This window comes from Ascaphus truei, chromosome 2 (assembly GCF_040206685.1).
Source record: "Ascaphus truei isolate aAscTru1 chromosome 2, aAscTru1.hap1, whole genome shotgun sequence".
NCBI classification, from domain to species: Eukaryota; Metazoa; Chordata; class Amphibia; order Anura; family Ascaphidae; genus Ascaphus; species Ascaphus truei.
In genome coordinates, this window is record NC_134484.1 from 74,265,082 (window position 1) to 74,282,390 (window position 17,309).

At 38.8% G+C, this 17,309-nt stretch overlaps 1 protein-coding gene across 1 annotated transcript in view; it reads left to right on the forward strand.

Moving 5' to 3' along the window:
- TRIQK (triple QxxK/R motif containing) overlaps nt 1–13,091 on the forward strand; it is a 143,045-nt gene extending 129,954 nt beyond the window's left edge. Inside the window, exon 5 of the mRNA XM_075582753.1 lies at nt 12,248–13,091. Coding sequence (XP_075438868.1) covers nt 12,248–12,358 — 111 coding nt within the window. The 3' untranslated portion in view covers nt 12,359–13,091. The remainder of the gene's footprint in view (nt 1–12,247) is intronic.
- Nucleotides 13,092–17,309: the final 4,218 nt, after the last annotated feature.

Below are 17,309 nucleotides of genomic sequence, written 5' to 3' on the forward strand. Positions count from 1 at the left end.
ATATGGAAATAAGGTGCATGAGGATAGACAGAGGGAAAAAAAGTATCCAAAGGGATAAAAAAAAAAAGATTCCTTCTATTTGCACTCTACACTGGCGACACACTTTATTCGAGCTCGGCTAGTCCCACGAATTCGGGTATACCCGGGTGTATTGAGGTTTGTGACTGTTTTCTGCCCGAGTGCATTGAGGTATTTTCCAGGCAGGGATTGAAGCATTTTATTCCTGCTGGCTGCAATACTGCACAGTATATATATATATACTGCATTACAATTCATGAATTTATGCCATCTGGTAGACACGCGAAGCATTGCAGCCTATTAAATCCTAATCATTATCATTTAACAGATCAGCCGCCCGTCAGCCAGGCATGAACCCAGGCTGGGAAGGCAAACGCAACGGGGCTTGTCAGAGGTGAGCAGCGGCGCATTCCAGGTATCTGCCAGGTACATACTGGGTATTTGCTCGAATAAAGTGTGTCGGTGCAGTATATTATATTATATTTTTACAGGTACTGTATAGGACAAAATTGTCCTAGCAAAACAAATGTGGTAATACAGCCTATTGTAGACCTTTAGATCTGTATACTCAGTTAAAAACAAAAATAATAAAATTTCATTACATCCAAAAATAATAATCAGTGACTCAGTGAAATATTTACAGGGATTAATGTTTAAAAGAATCCTCTATAGGGGTGGAGTGGATTTGAGACTCTATATTTGTAGTTTACAGACTATTAGTCACATTAATATGTGTTTCTGTCTTTCTTTTTAGTCCACTCCGACATCTCAGTGTGATTTCCAGTAATGCATATAAGTGGAAAGTAAGTATGTTCCGGCTCAGTTTACTATAAGGAAAATACCTTATGTTGCAAAATGTGTATTTTTGTATATATACACACACACACTTTCTGTTTGTCCTATGTTGCTACAGTACGATATAATGTTGAAACATATTGGTCACGCAATTGCGTCTTTGTCTTAGATAATATTATGTATATTCTCCACTGGTATACGGGTAGCTCATTCCACGTATAAGTAAGTTGTTTCCAAATAGAGACAATGATAGTTATCTCACTAAACAAAGTGAGATCGCAAAGCATAGACACTATGTTGATATATGCGCATAAGGTCCCTATAATAAGGTATATCTACATGTAGTCAAAGTTAATATAGGATAACAGGAATAAGGTATACTTACAGTAAGGATTATTGCCATATATGTCAGAAGCCGATGGTAATATCTAAAGCAATATAATTAGATAGATGTGTGTATGTTTGGCCAAAAATGACCCCCTAAGTTCATTTATGGGGTAATGTAAATATATCCAAACAAAACACACTTGGTCTCGGCAGACCTACGTATACACATATTCAGCACGGTACATTTGCAAACATCCACTTAGTGGGTCACGGTGGACCAAACCAAAAGTCAAAGGCTATTTTGTGGTGTTTGTCTCGTGTGAACGGTATACAAATCACCAGGTTGCCGTGAACTTAAAGTGGAGGGTGAAGTATTGTTACACCTATATTAACTTTGACTACATGTAGATATACCCTATTATAGGGACCTTATGCGCATATATCAACAGTGTCTATGCTTTGCGATCTCACTTTGTTTAGTGAGATAACTATCATTGTCTCTATTTGGAAACAACTTACTTATACATGGAATGAGCTACCCGTATACCAGTGGAGAATATACATAATATTATCTAAGACAAAGACGCAATTGCGTGACCAATATGTGCAATGTTTCAACATTATATCGTACTGTAGCAACATAGGACAAACAGAAAGTGTGTGTGTATATATACAAAAATACACATTTTGCAACATAAGGTATTTTCCTTATAGTAAACTGAGCCAGAACATACTTACCTTCCACTTATATGAATTACTGGAAATCACACTGAGATGTCGGAGTGGACTAAAAAGAAACACAGACACACATATTAATGTGACTAATAGTCTGTAAACTACAAATATAGAGTCTCAAATCCACTCCACCCCTATAGAGGATTCTTTTAAACAATTTTTCACTGTAAATATTTCACTGAGTCACTGATTATTATTTTTGGATGTAATAACATTTTATTATTTTTGTTTTTAACTGAGTATACTGATCTAAAGGCCTACAATAGGCTGTATTAGCACATTTGTTTTGCTAGTACAATTTTGTCCTATACCTGTAAAAATATAATATAATATAGAGTGCAAATAGGAGGAATCTTTTTTTATCCCTTTGGATACTTTTTGTGCTTGGTACAATTGTAGGCATATACCAATAGCTCGACATGCTTGCTCCATTCGGCCTTCTCGGAGCCCTTCAGAGTGACTATCATATCCAGTAGTGTTCGGTTCAACCTTTCCGGCAGGGCATCTCCTTCAGGGTGATAGGGAGTTGTGCGAGACTTCTCGATGTTGAGCAGGTTTAGAAGCTCTTTAATTAGCAATCTCTCAAAGTGTCTCCCTTGATCGGAGTGTATCCGATTAGGTAACCGTAGTGGATGAAGTACTTCTCCCACAGGACTTTGGCTACTGTGAGAGCTTTCTGGTCCTTGGTAGGGAACACTTGGGAGTGTCGGGTGCAGTGATCTGTACTACCAGGATGTTCCCGATCCCCTTTGAGTCTGCCTCAATACAGAGGAAATCCATGCAGACTAGGTCCATGGAACCAGAGTGTCACAGGAGACCAGGCCATTTACACCTTTTTACCAGGATCATTCATTGAGCAAAACAAGTTAATGAAATAAATTGTAAATGTTTTCACAGGAATAGGCAGACACACAATGTTACACAAAATACAGCAAAAAGACACACTTACTTGGGAATTGGGGTAACAACCTAGACTCTCCTAGCTGTTCTTCGGGGATCATTACTTAAATAATGTTGATGATTGACCTCCTATGTAGCAAAGATGTTCAATCAACGTTTATATTCATCTCATTTTATTTCACCTGATGCTCAGATTCTCCCCCCAAACAAGCTGCACACACAGCCTTGTATAATTTGGTGTGTTTTCTACATAAGTGTTTGTCCTTAGCTCACCATAGCTCTATATTATGTACTTCTCTTATTTTATTATCAATCGGTACACTGGCTTAGAGGATTTGGTGAGCTTTTATGTCTGAATATTTTAGAAGGCAATCCCCCAGACCTTAATTTATACAAGGAAAAAACAAACAAATTGAGCAGGACAATGGGCTGCTTAAAGGTTTTATATAGCATAAAAAAACATGTGTTATGTGTTTTATGAGAGCTTGCATTCTGCTGAGCAATAACTACAGGTCTCCAAGCTGGATAGATTTTTTTTTTTTTTAAAGGTACATATAAATGGATCCACTTTATAAATTGCCTGTGTCACACCTTTATTATGCTTTAAAGAGGCAATCCAAGCAGCTTCAAGAAAATAAATATTTTTTTTGTTTTAATATATGCAGCCTTTGATTATCTTTATTGAAAACTATTTACGTACAGTAAGCTGCCAATCGATTAGTTCTCCCGTGATGGATCAGTGAAATCCTGCTTCCCAGTGTTCACTAAATGGTTGCCTTTCAGTTTCAAATCAATCCTTCAGTCAGTGTAACTCAGCAGCTACAATATATCCTGATATCATTAAGGTAACTATCTATTGTTACAGTTTACAGCTCAAACTGCAGGGAATATTTGCAACAAATTACCATAAGCATGGAAAGTGTTGCAAATATCTTGCACTGCTGGGGAGGTGGGCTAAAGCCTGCTATAGGAAATCAAAGGATGCTCAGTATATTAAAACTAATTAAAAATGGCATGGAGTTGAATTTTAAAATAAAAAGTAGTAAGTATTATCTAATACTATAGAACTGATTTTTTATTTTTTTTTATTTTTTTTGTAATTAAAGGAGGATATTGCTTGGATTACTCCTTTTATACAATATTTTTACATAATACCTTAACTTCTCATGCTGACCCATTTATACATACAGGCATACCCCGCTTTAAGGACACTCACTTTAAGTACACTCGCGAGTAAGTACATGTCGCCCAATAGGCAAACGGCATCTCGCGCATGCGCCTGTCAGCACGTCCTGAACAACAATACCGGCTCCCTACCTGTAGCGAAGCTGTGCACAAGCGGGGAGACTATAGAGCCTGTTACAAATGCGCTATTTACATCAGTTATGCACATATATGACGATTGCAGTACAGTACATGCATCAATAAGTGGAAAAAGGTAGTGCTTCACTTTAAGTACATTTTCGCTTTACATACATGCTCCGGTCCCATTGCGTACGTTAATGCGGGGTATGCCTGTACTTTGCTGATACAGTTGAGACCAGAATTCACTTGAGTTGGATGGCCCGATCCGTGAGACGTTATTAGTTTATGTTTTAAGTTAAATTAGTGCATTTCTATGATAAATAATACATTTACATATAGACAATAATGTTATTGTAGTCATGCTATCTTGGTGACGCCAAGGCTTTACCGAGTATGCCCTAAAATTGTCTTCCCCGCAAAATGTTAGAATGACACCTACTGTACCAAAAAAATAATGTAGCTTCCCAGCATTTACTGTAGCATAGAAGTCCAAATGAAAGAAAATTCAGGTTGCTTATCAATCTCTTTAATTCCGTGTGCGACCCATCACTCCTTACTTTACAGCCCTTTCCCCTCCTCTCTCTTAGTCCACCCATTTTCATCACTTTCATTGAAATCAATTACTTTACTGATGAGACCGAAACCCCAATTAGTTCGAGTTGGGAATGTTTTAGCTTTCTTGCTAAGTCATTTTGATCATCCGTAATTTGGTCAAAATTATAAATAAATTCTAGTGATTATAAAACCACTCTGGGCATAGCATTGGAAATGCAGTGATATTATCACTTGGCTCTTTGAAATTGTGTTCTAATTTGTTTTGGGATTAAACCTACAATGTAATAGTGTTTCCTATTAGATTTGTTACTGCCATAGTGCCACAAATGCAAAAAGAGGCGAACATGTCTAATACATTTCTAAACGCTCCTAAAGAAATATCCATGCATACTGTATGTGCGGAGCCATGGAGTAGATGATCAATACTAAAAATACATGCATTTCAGAAACACATGCAAAATCTCCAGAAACAAATATAGTGCTTGTTTTCGGCGGTACCTTTACATACATTATTGGTGGTATTAAAGTCGTGTAAGAACGACAGGTATCTGTACATCACTGATAGTATGTTTCCTTACACTTTAGCAAAACACATCTGTATGTACTGTATCATGTAGCTGCTCTGACATGCAATACTGTATGTGGGTTGAGAATTGTGACTGTACTGGATGGTTTGTGCTGTCCACTCTCCTAAGCAGATGGCTCTTGCAGTTGTGTCTCACTTGCTTATTACATCCTCTTAAGATTAGTATCTGGGTGTCCAGATGGGCCTGGAAACACAGCTGCGGATAAAAAGAAAATAAATGAGACCTGCTTAATGCTTTTTTTTGAGGAACCAAAGTGCACCGACTGCGAAGAAAGAAAATACACTCTTTGCTAAGATGTTACTGTAGCTAATTACTTGTGGTTTGTTGTTTCTATTTTTTTTTTTTTTTTTTAATTTAAGCAAATTTTTATCATTTGCTTTTTATTGCGACTGTGTATTTATCCCACACAACAGCCATAAAAATATCAGTGGAATGATCCAACTTGTCACAGTGCAAAATCAAGATGATGATGCCATAGAGAAACGCATGTTACAGTTTGAATGTTCTGAACAAATGTATTCCATTAGAATTAGAACATGAACCGTCAGGTAGAAATCCCTGCAGAACATGAACGCATTAAATTATTCAGGCTAGAGGTTTATTAAACTGCAAATTGCGAGCTGAAGGTTTTTATATATATATATATATATATTTTTTTTTTTTGTAAAATGTAATAAGTAAGATTCTTAGGGGCCTATGCAGAGAGCAGCGAATTTTAAAATTGGCGAATTTATTAAAAAGTAGCTTTTTTGGAGAGTTTTAATCTCCATATGCAGAAAAGTGCGAATTCTGCTATGTTTAACATGGATGCGTGTGGCGAGTTTAAATTGGCGAGATGCGCGCTTCAGAAATGTGTTAAAACAAATTCGCGCCTTTTTTTTTCCCTTTGCAATGGCCGCGAGCGGCAGTTTTTTTTGGCGAGGCAAAACGGAGACAATCGCGCCATTTTATTGGCGCGAACAGCCGCTAGATGCCGTTCGCGCCTCTCTGCATTAGGATATTTTTAAAACTGGCGAGATTGAGGTTCTCGCCAGCCGCGAGGCGATTTTTACAAATAGAAAAGAAAAATTGGCGCGTTTTTCGGAACTCGCCATTTTCTGCTGCTTTCTGCGCGATTTTCTCCAAAAAATGGCGAGTTTCGAAATAGCGCTGCTCTCTGCATAGGCCCCATAATGAAATTAAATTCCTTTGTTTGGAATAATGGAAGATGCAAGATGATAAGATGATTGCAATTCAGCAACATAAAACACAACCATGAGCATTGTACTACTTGTCCCTTCTAATGTCCACATTTCTACTGTGCTGCTTAATATTTTTATTTTATATATATATATATATATATATATATAAAATCAAAAAACAATTCCTGCGCTCCTACCAATTACGCTAAAATATACTAGTGACATGTTTACATTTAGAACCTAAGTCTGTGTGACAAAGGAGTCATTTGGTTACATATTTTGATCAAAACATGATATTCAGGCCTGCCAACCTCGTCAAGGTAGACTACATTTAGCAGGTACCTACACTGAGTATATGCAATTTCTTATTGTCCTGTGGATTAAACTTTCTGAAGTATGTGAAAGTGCCCTGAAGGGGTTAAATAAATGACGCATATGTTATTTGTTATTTTGTGCAGTTAAAATGTGGCTAAAGCCGGTAACAAAGTTCCCTTATAAAAAGGTAAACTGTGGGTGCACAAATACCCTAGTGTGAAATAGTAATACTTACACATATCTTTTCTTTCTGTCAGATATATATATATATATATATATATACACACATACATACACACACACACACACACACACACACACACAGTTCAATGGACCCACTCGCCCTGATCACAGAGCCCCGTCACCAACAGTCAAGCCCCCAGTGGTGACAGTGTAGCTCGCCCAATCAGAGCCGGCGACAGGGGTGGGTTGGGAGGAGCTGAGCGTGTGTGGAGGGGATGTGATATGCACGGGAGAGATGTAATGTGCTGGGGGGTAGATGTGATGTGCTGGGGGGGAGATATGCAGGAGATGTAATGTGCTGGTGGGGAGATATTCAGGAGATGTGATGTGCTGGGTGGGAGATATTCAGGAGAGAGATGTAATGTGCTGGGGAGGGGGGAGAAAAGATGTGATGTGCAGGGAGGGGAGATGTGATGTGCAGGGAGGGGGAGAGATGCAGGGGAGAGATTTGATGTGCAGGGGAGAGGAGATGTGATGTGCAGGGAGGGGGAGAGATGCAGGGGAGAGATGTGATGTGCAGGGGAGAGGAGATGTGATGTGCAAGGGGTGGAGAGAGAATATGTGACGTGCACTGGGGGGGTAATGCGGGGGAGTGATATAATAAATATATATTATAATAATATATATAGCGTCTTACTGACTCTGCCGTGAGGCCGACCTGCCACAATATAAATATATATATATATTATACAGAAGAGGAAAGCGCAGGCTCCGTAGTGTAATTCAATAAAAATAAGCTATCTACCGTGCAGTATCCAGCAAAGACCCCTTGCCACAGATTTTTATGCGATTTGTCCTAGCGACTTTTGTGAGTGATCTGATTTTACCTTGTTTTGATTAAACCTAATTTTTACTGAATCATGCTTTGGAGCCTGCACTTTCCTCTTTTGTATTATAGATTTTCGAGGAAGGTGGTTGTTCCTGTGGAAAGCTGTGTGGAGTCTCCAGCGTTTTTATCCATTCTTTGTTTTTTAATTTTTATATTTACTTGTGGCATATTTGTTTTCCTTGTTTTTCTGTCTTCCCATCCTGCCCACCCTGTGTATTCTCTCCCTGTGTTCACAATTTATTGTTATGTGTTGTTTGTAGTTTGTTGTCTAATTGTAGTTGGTTTTGTTTATTTTCGCTTGAGTCACACTAAAGCACAGCCATAGGTGGTCTTGTCCATCTAGACATGCCTTTCCTACCTCTTCCCTATCCCCCTTTCCTTACCCTCCCCCTGTTTTTTTTTCTCCCCTGTTCTCTCCCTGTTCCCTCCCTCCCGTTCCCTTCCCTGTTTCCCTATCCTTCCCTACAACCTTTCTTCCCCTCTCTCCTCCCCAATATAGTTGTCCCATTGAGGGCCAAAATTAGAATTACATACTATTAATTTTGCATACCAATCATCTATCTTACTGGCGCTGTATTTCTTTATTTGTGTGCGTGTATGTGTGTATATATATATAGTCAATTTGGCACACCTGTAGTCAGTCTAGAAGTGGTGTATATCCCATAGTAGAAAATATCGCAATATTACCTGCAGACAATGAAGAGACAGCACTCAAGGTAAGTGAAAAAAATGTATTGATAATACACATATACAGATCCAACGTTTTGGTCCCGTGGCGGGACCTTCCCCGTAAGGTCTCGCCACAGGACCGAAACATTGGATCTGTATATGTGTATTATCAATACATTTTTTTCACTTGCCTTGAGTGCGGTCTCTTCATTGCCTGCAGGTAATATGGTGATATATATATATATATATATATATATATATATATATATATATATATATATATATTCATTCTTGTGTAAGCTCAATTGTAGAGAGAGTGTACCTGTTCCGGTCTGGAAGAGGTGTTTCAGCGGGCACCACGAGGCAGAAAAAACGTAGCAATTGCTGGACTGTGCTGTAAATAGTTCCTTTATTGTTGCATAGTTAAAAAGAGGGGGGGAAAAGAATGCCCCTGCACCTCTAACGCGTTTCACCCAAGCATGAGGTCAAGGGGGGGGTTTAAACACTCCCCACTTACAACTCCGCACATCCCTGTTATACCTGGTGCCATATAGGGGTTCAATGCATATAGCCTCAAGCATGCAATACCACACCAAGTGATCCGGTTTAAAACGCAGTTAAAAACATTATTTTACTATCATTGTGGGGCATATATGCTCTGTAGCACTGGTTAACTGGGGCTAATTACCCCATACACTTAAGCTCAATTGTACATTGGGATAAAGAAAATGTAGGGGGCAAGAGGGGAGGAGCTTTATTTTTGCCATGTTAAGTTTAAGTTGGCGGAGCAAGCAAGAGATTACAAGATGTTCATGGAGTAAAGAGGGACAAGGCAGGAGGGAGACAGGACGATAGTTAGAAAGACAGGTAGGTCAAGCTTGCTGTTTTTGAGTAATGATATAACTGTTACATGTTTGAAGGAGGAGGCAAAGGTATCAGAGTAGAGGGAGGAGTTAAAATGTGTGTGAGCGTAGGAATTATAGTAGGAGCAAGAGGATTTAGGAGATGGGAGGGATGGGATCAAGAGGGCATGTGGTAGAGGGAGAGAAGGAGATCAGTAGCGACACATCCTGTTCTGTGACAGCAGAAAAAGAGGTCAGGTAGGCAGGATGAAAGTTAGGAAGAGGTGTAGTACGGGAGGAGGATACAGAGGGGACGTCCTGATGTATGGATTCCACCTTTTTCTTAAATAGTTAGCAAAGTCCTGAGGTGAGATGTAGGAAGAAAAACAGGCAGCAGAGGGTGGTCTGAGTGGGAGTCAAAGACAGAGACGAGTCGGTGTGAGTTAGACTTGTGCACATTGATTAGGGAAGAAAAGTAGCTTTGTTTAGCCTGGGTGAGGGCAGAATTGAAACAGTCCAGAAGCGTTCAGAGAAATGAGTGCAGGAACGCAGCATGCATGTGTTGAAATTTAGCCATGGTCTGGGGTTAGAAGGGCGAGAACGGCAGAAAGAAAGCGGGGCATGTAGATCAAGAGTGGAGGATAGGGCAGAGTTGTAGTCCCTGACCAGGTTTTCAGAGTCTGGAGCTGAGAGGGTAGTGCGTAAAGTGGAATCAAAAGCTGGTAGGTTAATAGAGCGCAGGTCTCTGCAGAAGCGAGAGGTAGATGGAGGTGGAGAAGTGAGAGAGAGAAAATTAGATGAGATGATGGTCAGAGAGAGGAAAAGGGAAAATGGAAAAACAGAGAGAAGTTTTTAGTGATAACCAGGTCTAGGTAGTGGCCATACTTGTGGGTGCTTGCTGCAGTCTACTGTTGAAGGCAAAAAGAAGAAGTTAAAGAGAGAGAAGGCGGGAAGCCCAAGGCAGAGAGGGGTTATCAATATGGCAGTTGAAGTCTCCAAGGAGAAGAACAGAGGAGTCAGAGGAGAAAAGAAAATAGAGCCAGGATTCAAAATGAGAAAGACAGAAGGGGGATGAGTAGAGGTAGGTGGGTGATAGATGACCGCCACATGCTCAGGGAGAGGAAAGAAAATCTGGACAGTGTGAGCCTTAAAGGAGGGAAAAGAGAGGGAGAAATAGGAAGGGTTTGGTAATGGCAGATAGGAGAGGAGATAGCCCCACACCTCCAACCCTGCCATCAAACTGAGTTTACCAAATCTGAGTTATAGTAAACAGGAGCAGAGAGTGAGAAAAAATGAAGTAGTCATGCACAGAGATGAACTTGTTGGAAAGGGAGCAGGCATTCCAAAGGGCACTGGAGAGAGGATGGAGGTTGACGAAGGATGGGTATGAGATTAGATGGGGTTGACACCAGAAGGAGTAGAAGTTGTATATGGGAGGCGAGGATGAGAGCATGTAGAAATAAAGCAGGGACCAGGATTGGGAGAGATATCCACAGAAGCAAGGAGGAGAAGCATTGAAAGAAAGAGATTGTATGAGGATGATTTGTAGGGGTGTGTTTTGGTGCAGGGGGTATAGCTGTGTAGTATCAGAGGTCGCAGGTAGGAAAGGTGTTCATGTGAACTGAGAAGTGGCGAAGGAAGGAGAGATGGAGATATATAAATAGAGTTAGAGACATAATGCGGCTGGTATAAGAAACGCATATTTTGGGGAAAAAGTAAGGTCAAAGCAAAAAAAAATATATATATATATATATATAATCAAAAAATAAATAGATGATACCGTTCTGTGGCTAACGAAATGCTTTTATTTGTGCGAGCTTTCGAGATACACTGATCTCTTCTTCCGGCGATGTTACAATGAATGAAGCAAGCAAAAGGTATACTTAAAAACAGTGTCTCTTGGAATGTTATCTGTGCTAGTCCTTCCCCCGGTGTGGATGTGTTTTATGGCTAGAGGTGTCAAAAGGTTCCTGAAAGCAAGTGATGTAAGAGTGTGTGTGTATCTGTGTGAATATAAATGAATGGAGAGCCCACAGCATATACAGTGCTTTACAAAAGTTGTGTGTGGAGTGGGAGTGGATATAAATGGTGTGGGTAGGTGTGGAAATGTGAGAGATTCTAGCATAACTAAAAGTGTGTGTAGATACTATGTGGTCCCTATTGGTGTATAGGGATTGAAAAACAAGGAGTATTTGTATGTGTAAGAGACAGCTGTGTTTGCATACATATAGCACAGTATGTACAGACATGGCCTATAGCGCTCATGGGAAGAGAGTTCACTTGTGTCAGTAATGACTCATAAAATTTCGATCTCTGTTTAGGCCACCGCTAAGTGTCCCGAACAGTTGCATAAATTTGTATTCATGCAACCGTCTTTCTTTCGGTGTTTTAAGGTTACCTTTGAGTATGGCAACCCTCAGATCGTTCATCTTATGGCCAGAGTCAGAGAAATGTTCGCCGACAGGGCTGTCTCTTGTTCCGCACGTGATGCTGTGGCGATGCAGGTTCATTCTCTTGTTTAGCCCCTGCCCTGTCTCACCTATGTAGTAGCAGCCCCCTGGGCATTTCATGCACATGATTAGGTACACGACACGGTACTGATACCTCTACATGTGTGTGTGTATATATATATATATATATATATATATATATATATATATATATATATATATATATATATATATATATATATATAATAAATTGCGATTGTCCGCTTCAAAGTTTATATTTTCACTTGATTTCATATGAGGCAGGTTTTTACCTTTAACACTTCGAGGGGCCAGCAATGCTATGCTCTGGAAGCAAAGAGCATAACAAGCCATTTCAATTGTGGTGCATAATATTTGCTTTTAATGTGACTGCATGTTAGAGTACCCATAGTATAGATGTGTGCATGTCATAAATGAATGTACTGATTTTAAATCTCTTATGTTTCTGTTTTTCTAGGAGGTGGTTCTTGTCATTATAGCCTTGTTGGTTTTTCTGCTAGCTTTCTACACTTTCTTTTACCTTAACATGACTGTGGCAGTGGACTCTGATGAAGACTCAAGTAACTAGCTTCTGCAAGACATCCGTCATTGCATTTACTTCGGTAAAATATCTTCCATGAACTACCCGGCTCAGAGGCTCGAATGCTTTCTTGCAGAAAGTTAATATGCATTCTACAGAGTATATATCAGTGGTTGCAATGATTGCCGGCATACAGTACTGTATGTCAACTGATGCATTCCATTTCTAAAATAGTGACAATTCACACACAACTGGTATGTTACAATCTTATAGAAATCCCTTTTTTGGTCTCAATCATGCTTTAATGTACAAAAACGATCAAGTATGTTTTAAAATAAAAAATCTCTAGTGGGAATGAATATTTTTTCAAGTTGGCGTTTTTACTGTACGTATTAAAATTGATATTTGTCCATTTGTAGTTGTCATAATTAGTAGGCGTGATACTAGAAATCTCTTTAAATCATTATACTGACCAGCCTTTATGCATTGATTGTTTTAAATGATGTTAGAATGAATCTGTACTCCATATAAATGAAAGAGTACCTTAAAATTAATTTGTCTATAATGCTTCTATATGAAGGATTTTTTCTGTATCCTCTGCAGTTCTATGAGGTACAGATCATTGCATTGTGATGGAATTGGAAGCAAGGCAGTGCTTTGCTGCACCTCCAACATTCAAAAGGTTAATGAGCTACATAAATAATGCATTCCTGAAATGTCTGTTTTATTATTCCAGTTGTTGTTTTGTTGGCCTTTACAATTAAAATGACATTGTAATGTCTCTGATTCCAGTGTGCAGTTATTTTTGCTTGTAACAGCAGGCAACAGAATTGGGTATGTTCTGATCAAAGCAAATCAATAAAAAAACTAAAGTTGATTAGAAATGTTTTATTTATTTTTATCGTTTAATTATTGAATAGTTGTTATAAGATTTTGACGGGGGACAGATATTAATAATAATAAAAAAAAAAGAACAACCACAACCAATCCCACATTTAAAGGAGCAATGCGTGCAATATCCTACATGTGTTTAAAGAAGAAAAATCAGTTCTGTAGTATTAGATAACACTTAATAAAAAAATTAAATTCAACTCTTAATGCAATTTTTAATTAGTTTTAATATACTGTAATGAGCTATGTACCTTTTGATTTCTATAGCAGGGTTTAGCACACTTCCCCAGCAGTGCAAGATCTTTGCAACACTTTCCTGTCTGTGATAATTTGTTGCCAATAGCCAATATTCCCAGAAGTTTGAGCTGAAAAGTGTAACCTTAGTAATCTAAGAATACATTGTAGCTGCTGAGTTACACTGACTGAAAGATTTGATTGGAACTGAAAGGCAGCTATTCAGTGAACACTGGGAAGCAGGATCTTTGCTGGTCGATCACTGGAGAATAAATTGATATTGGCAGCTTAGGTAATTCATTTTCAATTAAAAGGTTATGATATGGGTATATATATATATATATATATATATATATATATATATATATATATATATATACACATACACACACACACACACACAAAGATGTAGCGCTAAGGTAGAATAACATTGAATTACAGTGATTGAATAATTAATATTAAAAATAAATTGGTGAAAAAATATATATATAACTGTACTATAATGAATTATAAATAACCATAAAGTGACAAGTGAAGAAATATCTTAAATCGAAAAGAATAAGTCCAAAATGTTCCACTTGCTGAAGATCCAGAGAAGTAATAGTCACAACAAACAGATCCTAAGAGCACTTTGCAGCTTCAGAAAAAATGGTATAGCCAACCACTATTCAACCTAAGAACAAAAAAACAAAAAGAAGCGCAAGCTCCATAGCATGTAACTGTGTAAAATAAACGTGCATTTAATAGAATAAGCAGCCCCAAGGAATTGCACTTACGGGATATTAAAACAAACATTGGAGAGAAATCTCTGTTGGGAGTCATCCACGGGGGTCGGGGAGTCCAGATCAAACAGGGTGCACCTGATCAATTGGTAGCCATATACAGCTCCTACCACGAGCTGGCGCCGATCCGCTGCGTCTCACAGTGCCTCTATGTCCTCTGCTCCTGCTTCAGTTGGGTACTGGCAATGAAAAAACAAAAAGAAGCGCAAGCTCCATAGCATGTAACTGTGTAAAATAAACGTGCATTTAATAGAATAAGCAGCCCCAAGGAATTGCACTTACGGGATATTAAAACTGTTGGGAGATATTAAAACTGTTGGGAGTCTCACAGTGCCTCTATGTCCTCTGCTCCTGCTTCAGTTGGGTACTGGCAATGAAAAAACAAAAAGAAGCGCAAGCTCCATAGCATGTAACTGTGTAAAATAAACGTGCATTTAATAGAATAAGCAGCCCCAAGGAATTGCACTTACGGGATATTAAAACAAACATTGGAGAGAAATCTCTGTTGGGAGTCATCCACGGGGGTGGGGGAGTCCAGATCAAACAGGGTGCACCTGATCAATTGGTAGCCATATACAGCTCCTACCACGAGCTGGCGCCGATCCGCTGCGTCTCACAGTGCCTCTATGTCCTCTGCTCCTGCTTCAGTTGGGTACTGGCAATGAAAAAAAAAAAATATATATATATATACCACACACACTGTGTGTATATATATATATATATATATATATATATATATATATATATATATATATATATATATTTAAGTGCCGCTTGTTTTGCCTCTTTAAAGGAAGAAGCATTTACAATTAAAAAAATTGTTGATACAGGAGTTATTTGACAACAAATAACTCAATTTAAGAATGAGTCTCACATTACCAGTTTTACCTAGCTCTCATGCGTGTCTAAAAGGTATCACAAGCTACAAGAAATCTACATTTCTCCTTGACCAATATGACTATTAGAACTTTGAGCTACATCTTGAACTTACAAATCATGCCACATCTCCAGCCTGGATCTTCTGAACAATATCTGTACTTTAAAATCTTTAGGTCTGTATATTCATTGCACTTTTGCATGTTACTGTATGGGTAAATTCTAAGATCATGTTGAGATGCTAAATCGGTACCTTGACTAAAATGCACCTTTTACGGGTCTACTATCTCCAAAGACCAAGATGACATCACAATAGCCTCTAGCGAAAATAACAAACAAATGTAACAATAAGTATAAGCTAAACTGTGTGAAATTGGTCATTCTTGAAATTCCTGCTCTTTGATTGGTTAAAATTTCCGATATTAATTCAGTAATTTTTGTCACCTTGCCACGTTTTTATTTCCAGCCAATTAGCTTTGAGCCATACAGTAAGTGAGAGCATCTGTCAAACAGGGAAGGTGATCGGATAGGAGAAACCAGCCAGACACTGACCCCTCCCTTTGTGAGAGAGGGCTCTGCACAGGAGAGGCTGAGGAGAAAAGGAGAGTTTGTGTGTGTGTGTGTGTGTGTGTGTGTGTGTGTGTGTGTGTGTGTGTGTGTGTGTGTGTGTGTGTATAGATCCGCAGTGAGTGTATGTATGTACTGTATGGGGGTGACCTGCGGTGTTTGAATAGAGGGGTGCTGTAGTGTGTGTTTGTGTGTATAGAGGATGTTGTAGTGTGTCTATGCATTTACAATTTTATTTTCAAAAACAAGTACAGTAAAAGCACAAAAGAAAATGTAGGAGGGTTTAAAAGAAAGTCCAAGAAAATGTAGAATATCATGTTTAAAAAAATCAATATAACTATACAAAAGTGTCTTATTTATGATAAAAAGCACACATTTAGCCTATTCTAGTAATAATCCCCTCAGAACAGGGCATTATTGGCCTGTAATAACCTGTTCTTCTGGGATTATTATTTAAATAATAAAATTTAAAGGTGCAATCCCTGATATCTGACCAAAAAAAAACACTAAAAACTTCCTTAAACATATTTAACCATTCTTGACACAAATCTTTGTCTTTTTTTTCCTTTGAAAATGAAACAAAAATCCCCTTCCATTTGGAGCCTCTGAATGGGGTAGTGTTTCCTAAGCAAGTGTTTCCTCTACCAATATTCCACCTGCCTGTATCAGAGCGCCAATAAAGGTAAGGAAGGGATTAAACAGGGAATATGTGAGTGCAAACTCTTGCTGAGCACACAGTAACATCACATTGAAGGGAGCAGCCATAGAAACTGAAACGTTTCACAATTCTTAAGTTTTTTAATAATAACCGTTATTCTGCTTCAACCTTTGATATTCCAGGCAAAAGGTGACACGTGTGCTAATTTGCATATAATTTCCCAGAATCCCTTGCTGCAGTAGAAGCACTGTATGCTAGGTGATAATGTTTGAAAGGCAGGGTTACAGACCTGTCTAAGACATGATATATATATATATATATATATATATATATACACAAACCATAATACTGAGTTAAGTTATGGTGAGTTAAATAAGTGACAAAAACCCTCCACAGCAAAGCAAATATGCAAATGTAAATACAACTTTATGCTCATCTGCATGCCTTAGGCAGGTCTGCAACCCCGCCTTTCCCCATTATCACCCAGCACACAGCACTTCCACTGCAGCAAGGGATTCTGGGAAATGACATGCAAATGAGCACACAGTGCCACTTTTTGCTTCAAAAACCATTTTTAACATGGTTCCCTATAGGCTTAAGCTTGCTGCATGGTCACAGCTTTGAGCACAGCCAGGGTTAAGGTGCATACCCAGAAAACCACCCACAGACAGGTCGAAACAGCTGTCTGTGGGTGGCTTTCTGGGTATGCACCTTAACCCTGGCTGTGCTCAAAGCTCAGGTCACATATTAGGGATACGCTGCATGTCATCGACTCGATCTCTGAGATCAAATGGAAGCCCAATTATTTGTGGGCTACATGTGACGTGTCATCATTGTACACGTCAATAGATCATTCCAGGGGGGTGCGTGCCATTGACTTCTGGCTCAACACGGATCCCTCTATTCCTACTATTCACAAAGTTTTCTTATTAGATAGTATCATGTTTATTCTTACTCACAACTATTTTTCTTTTGAGGAACTTTTTTACCT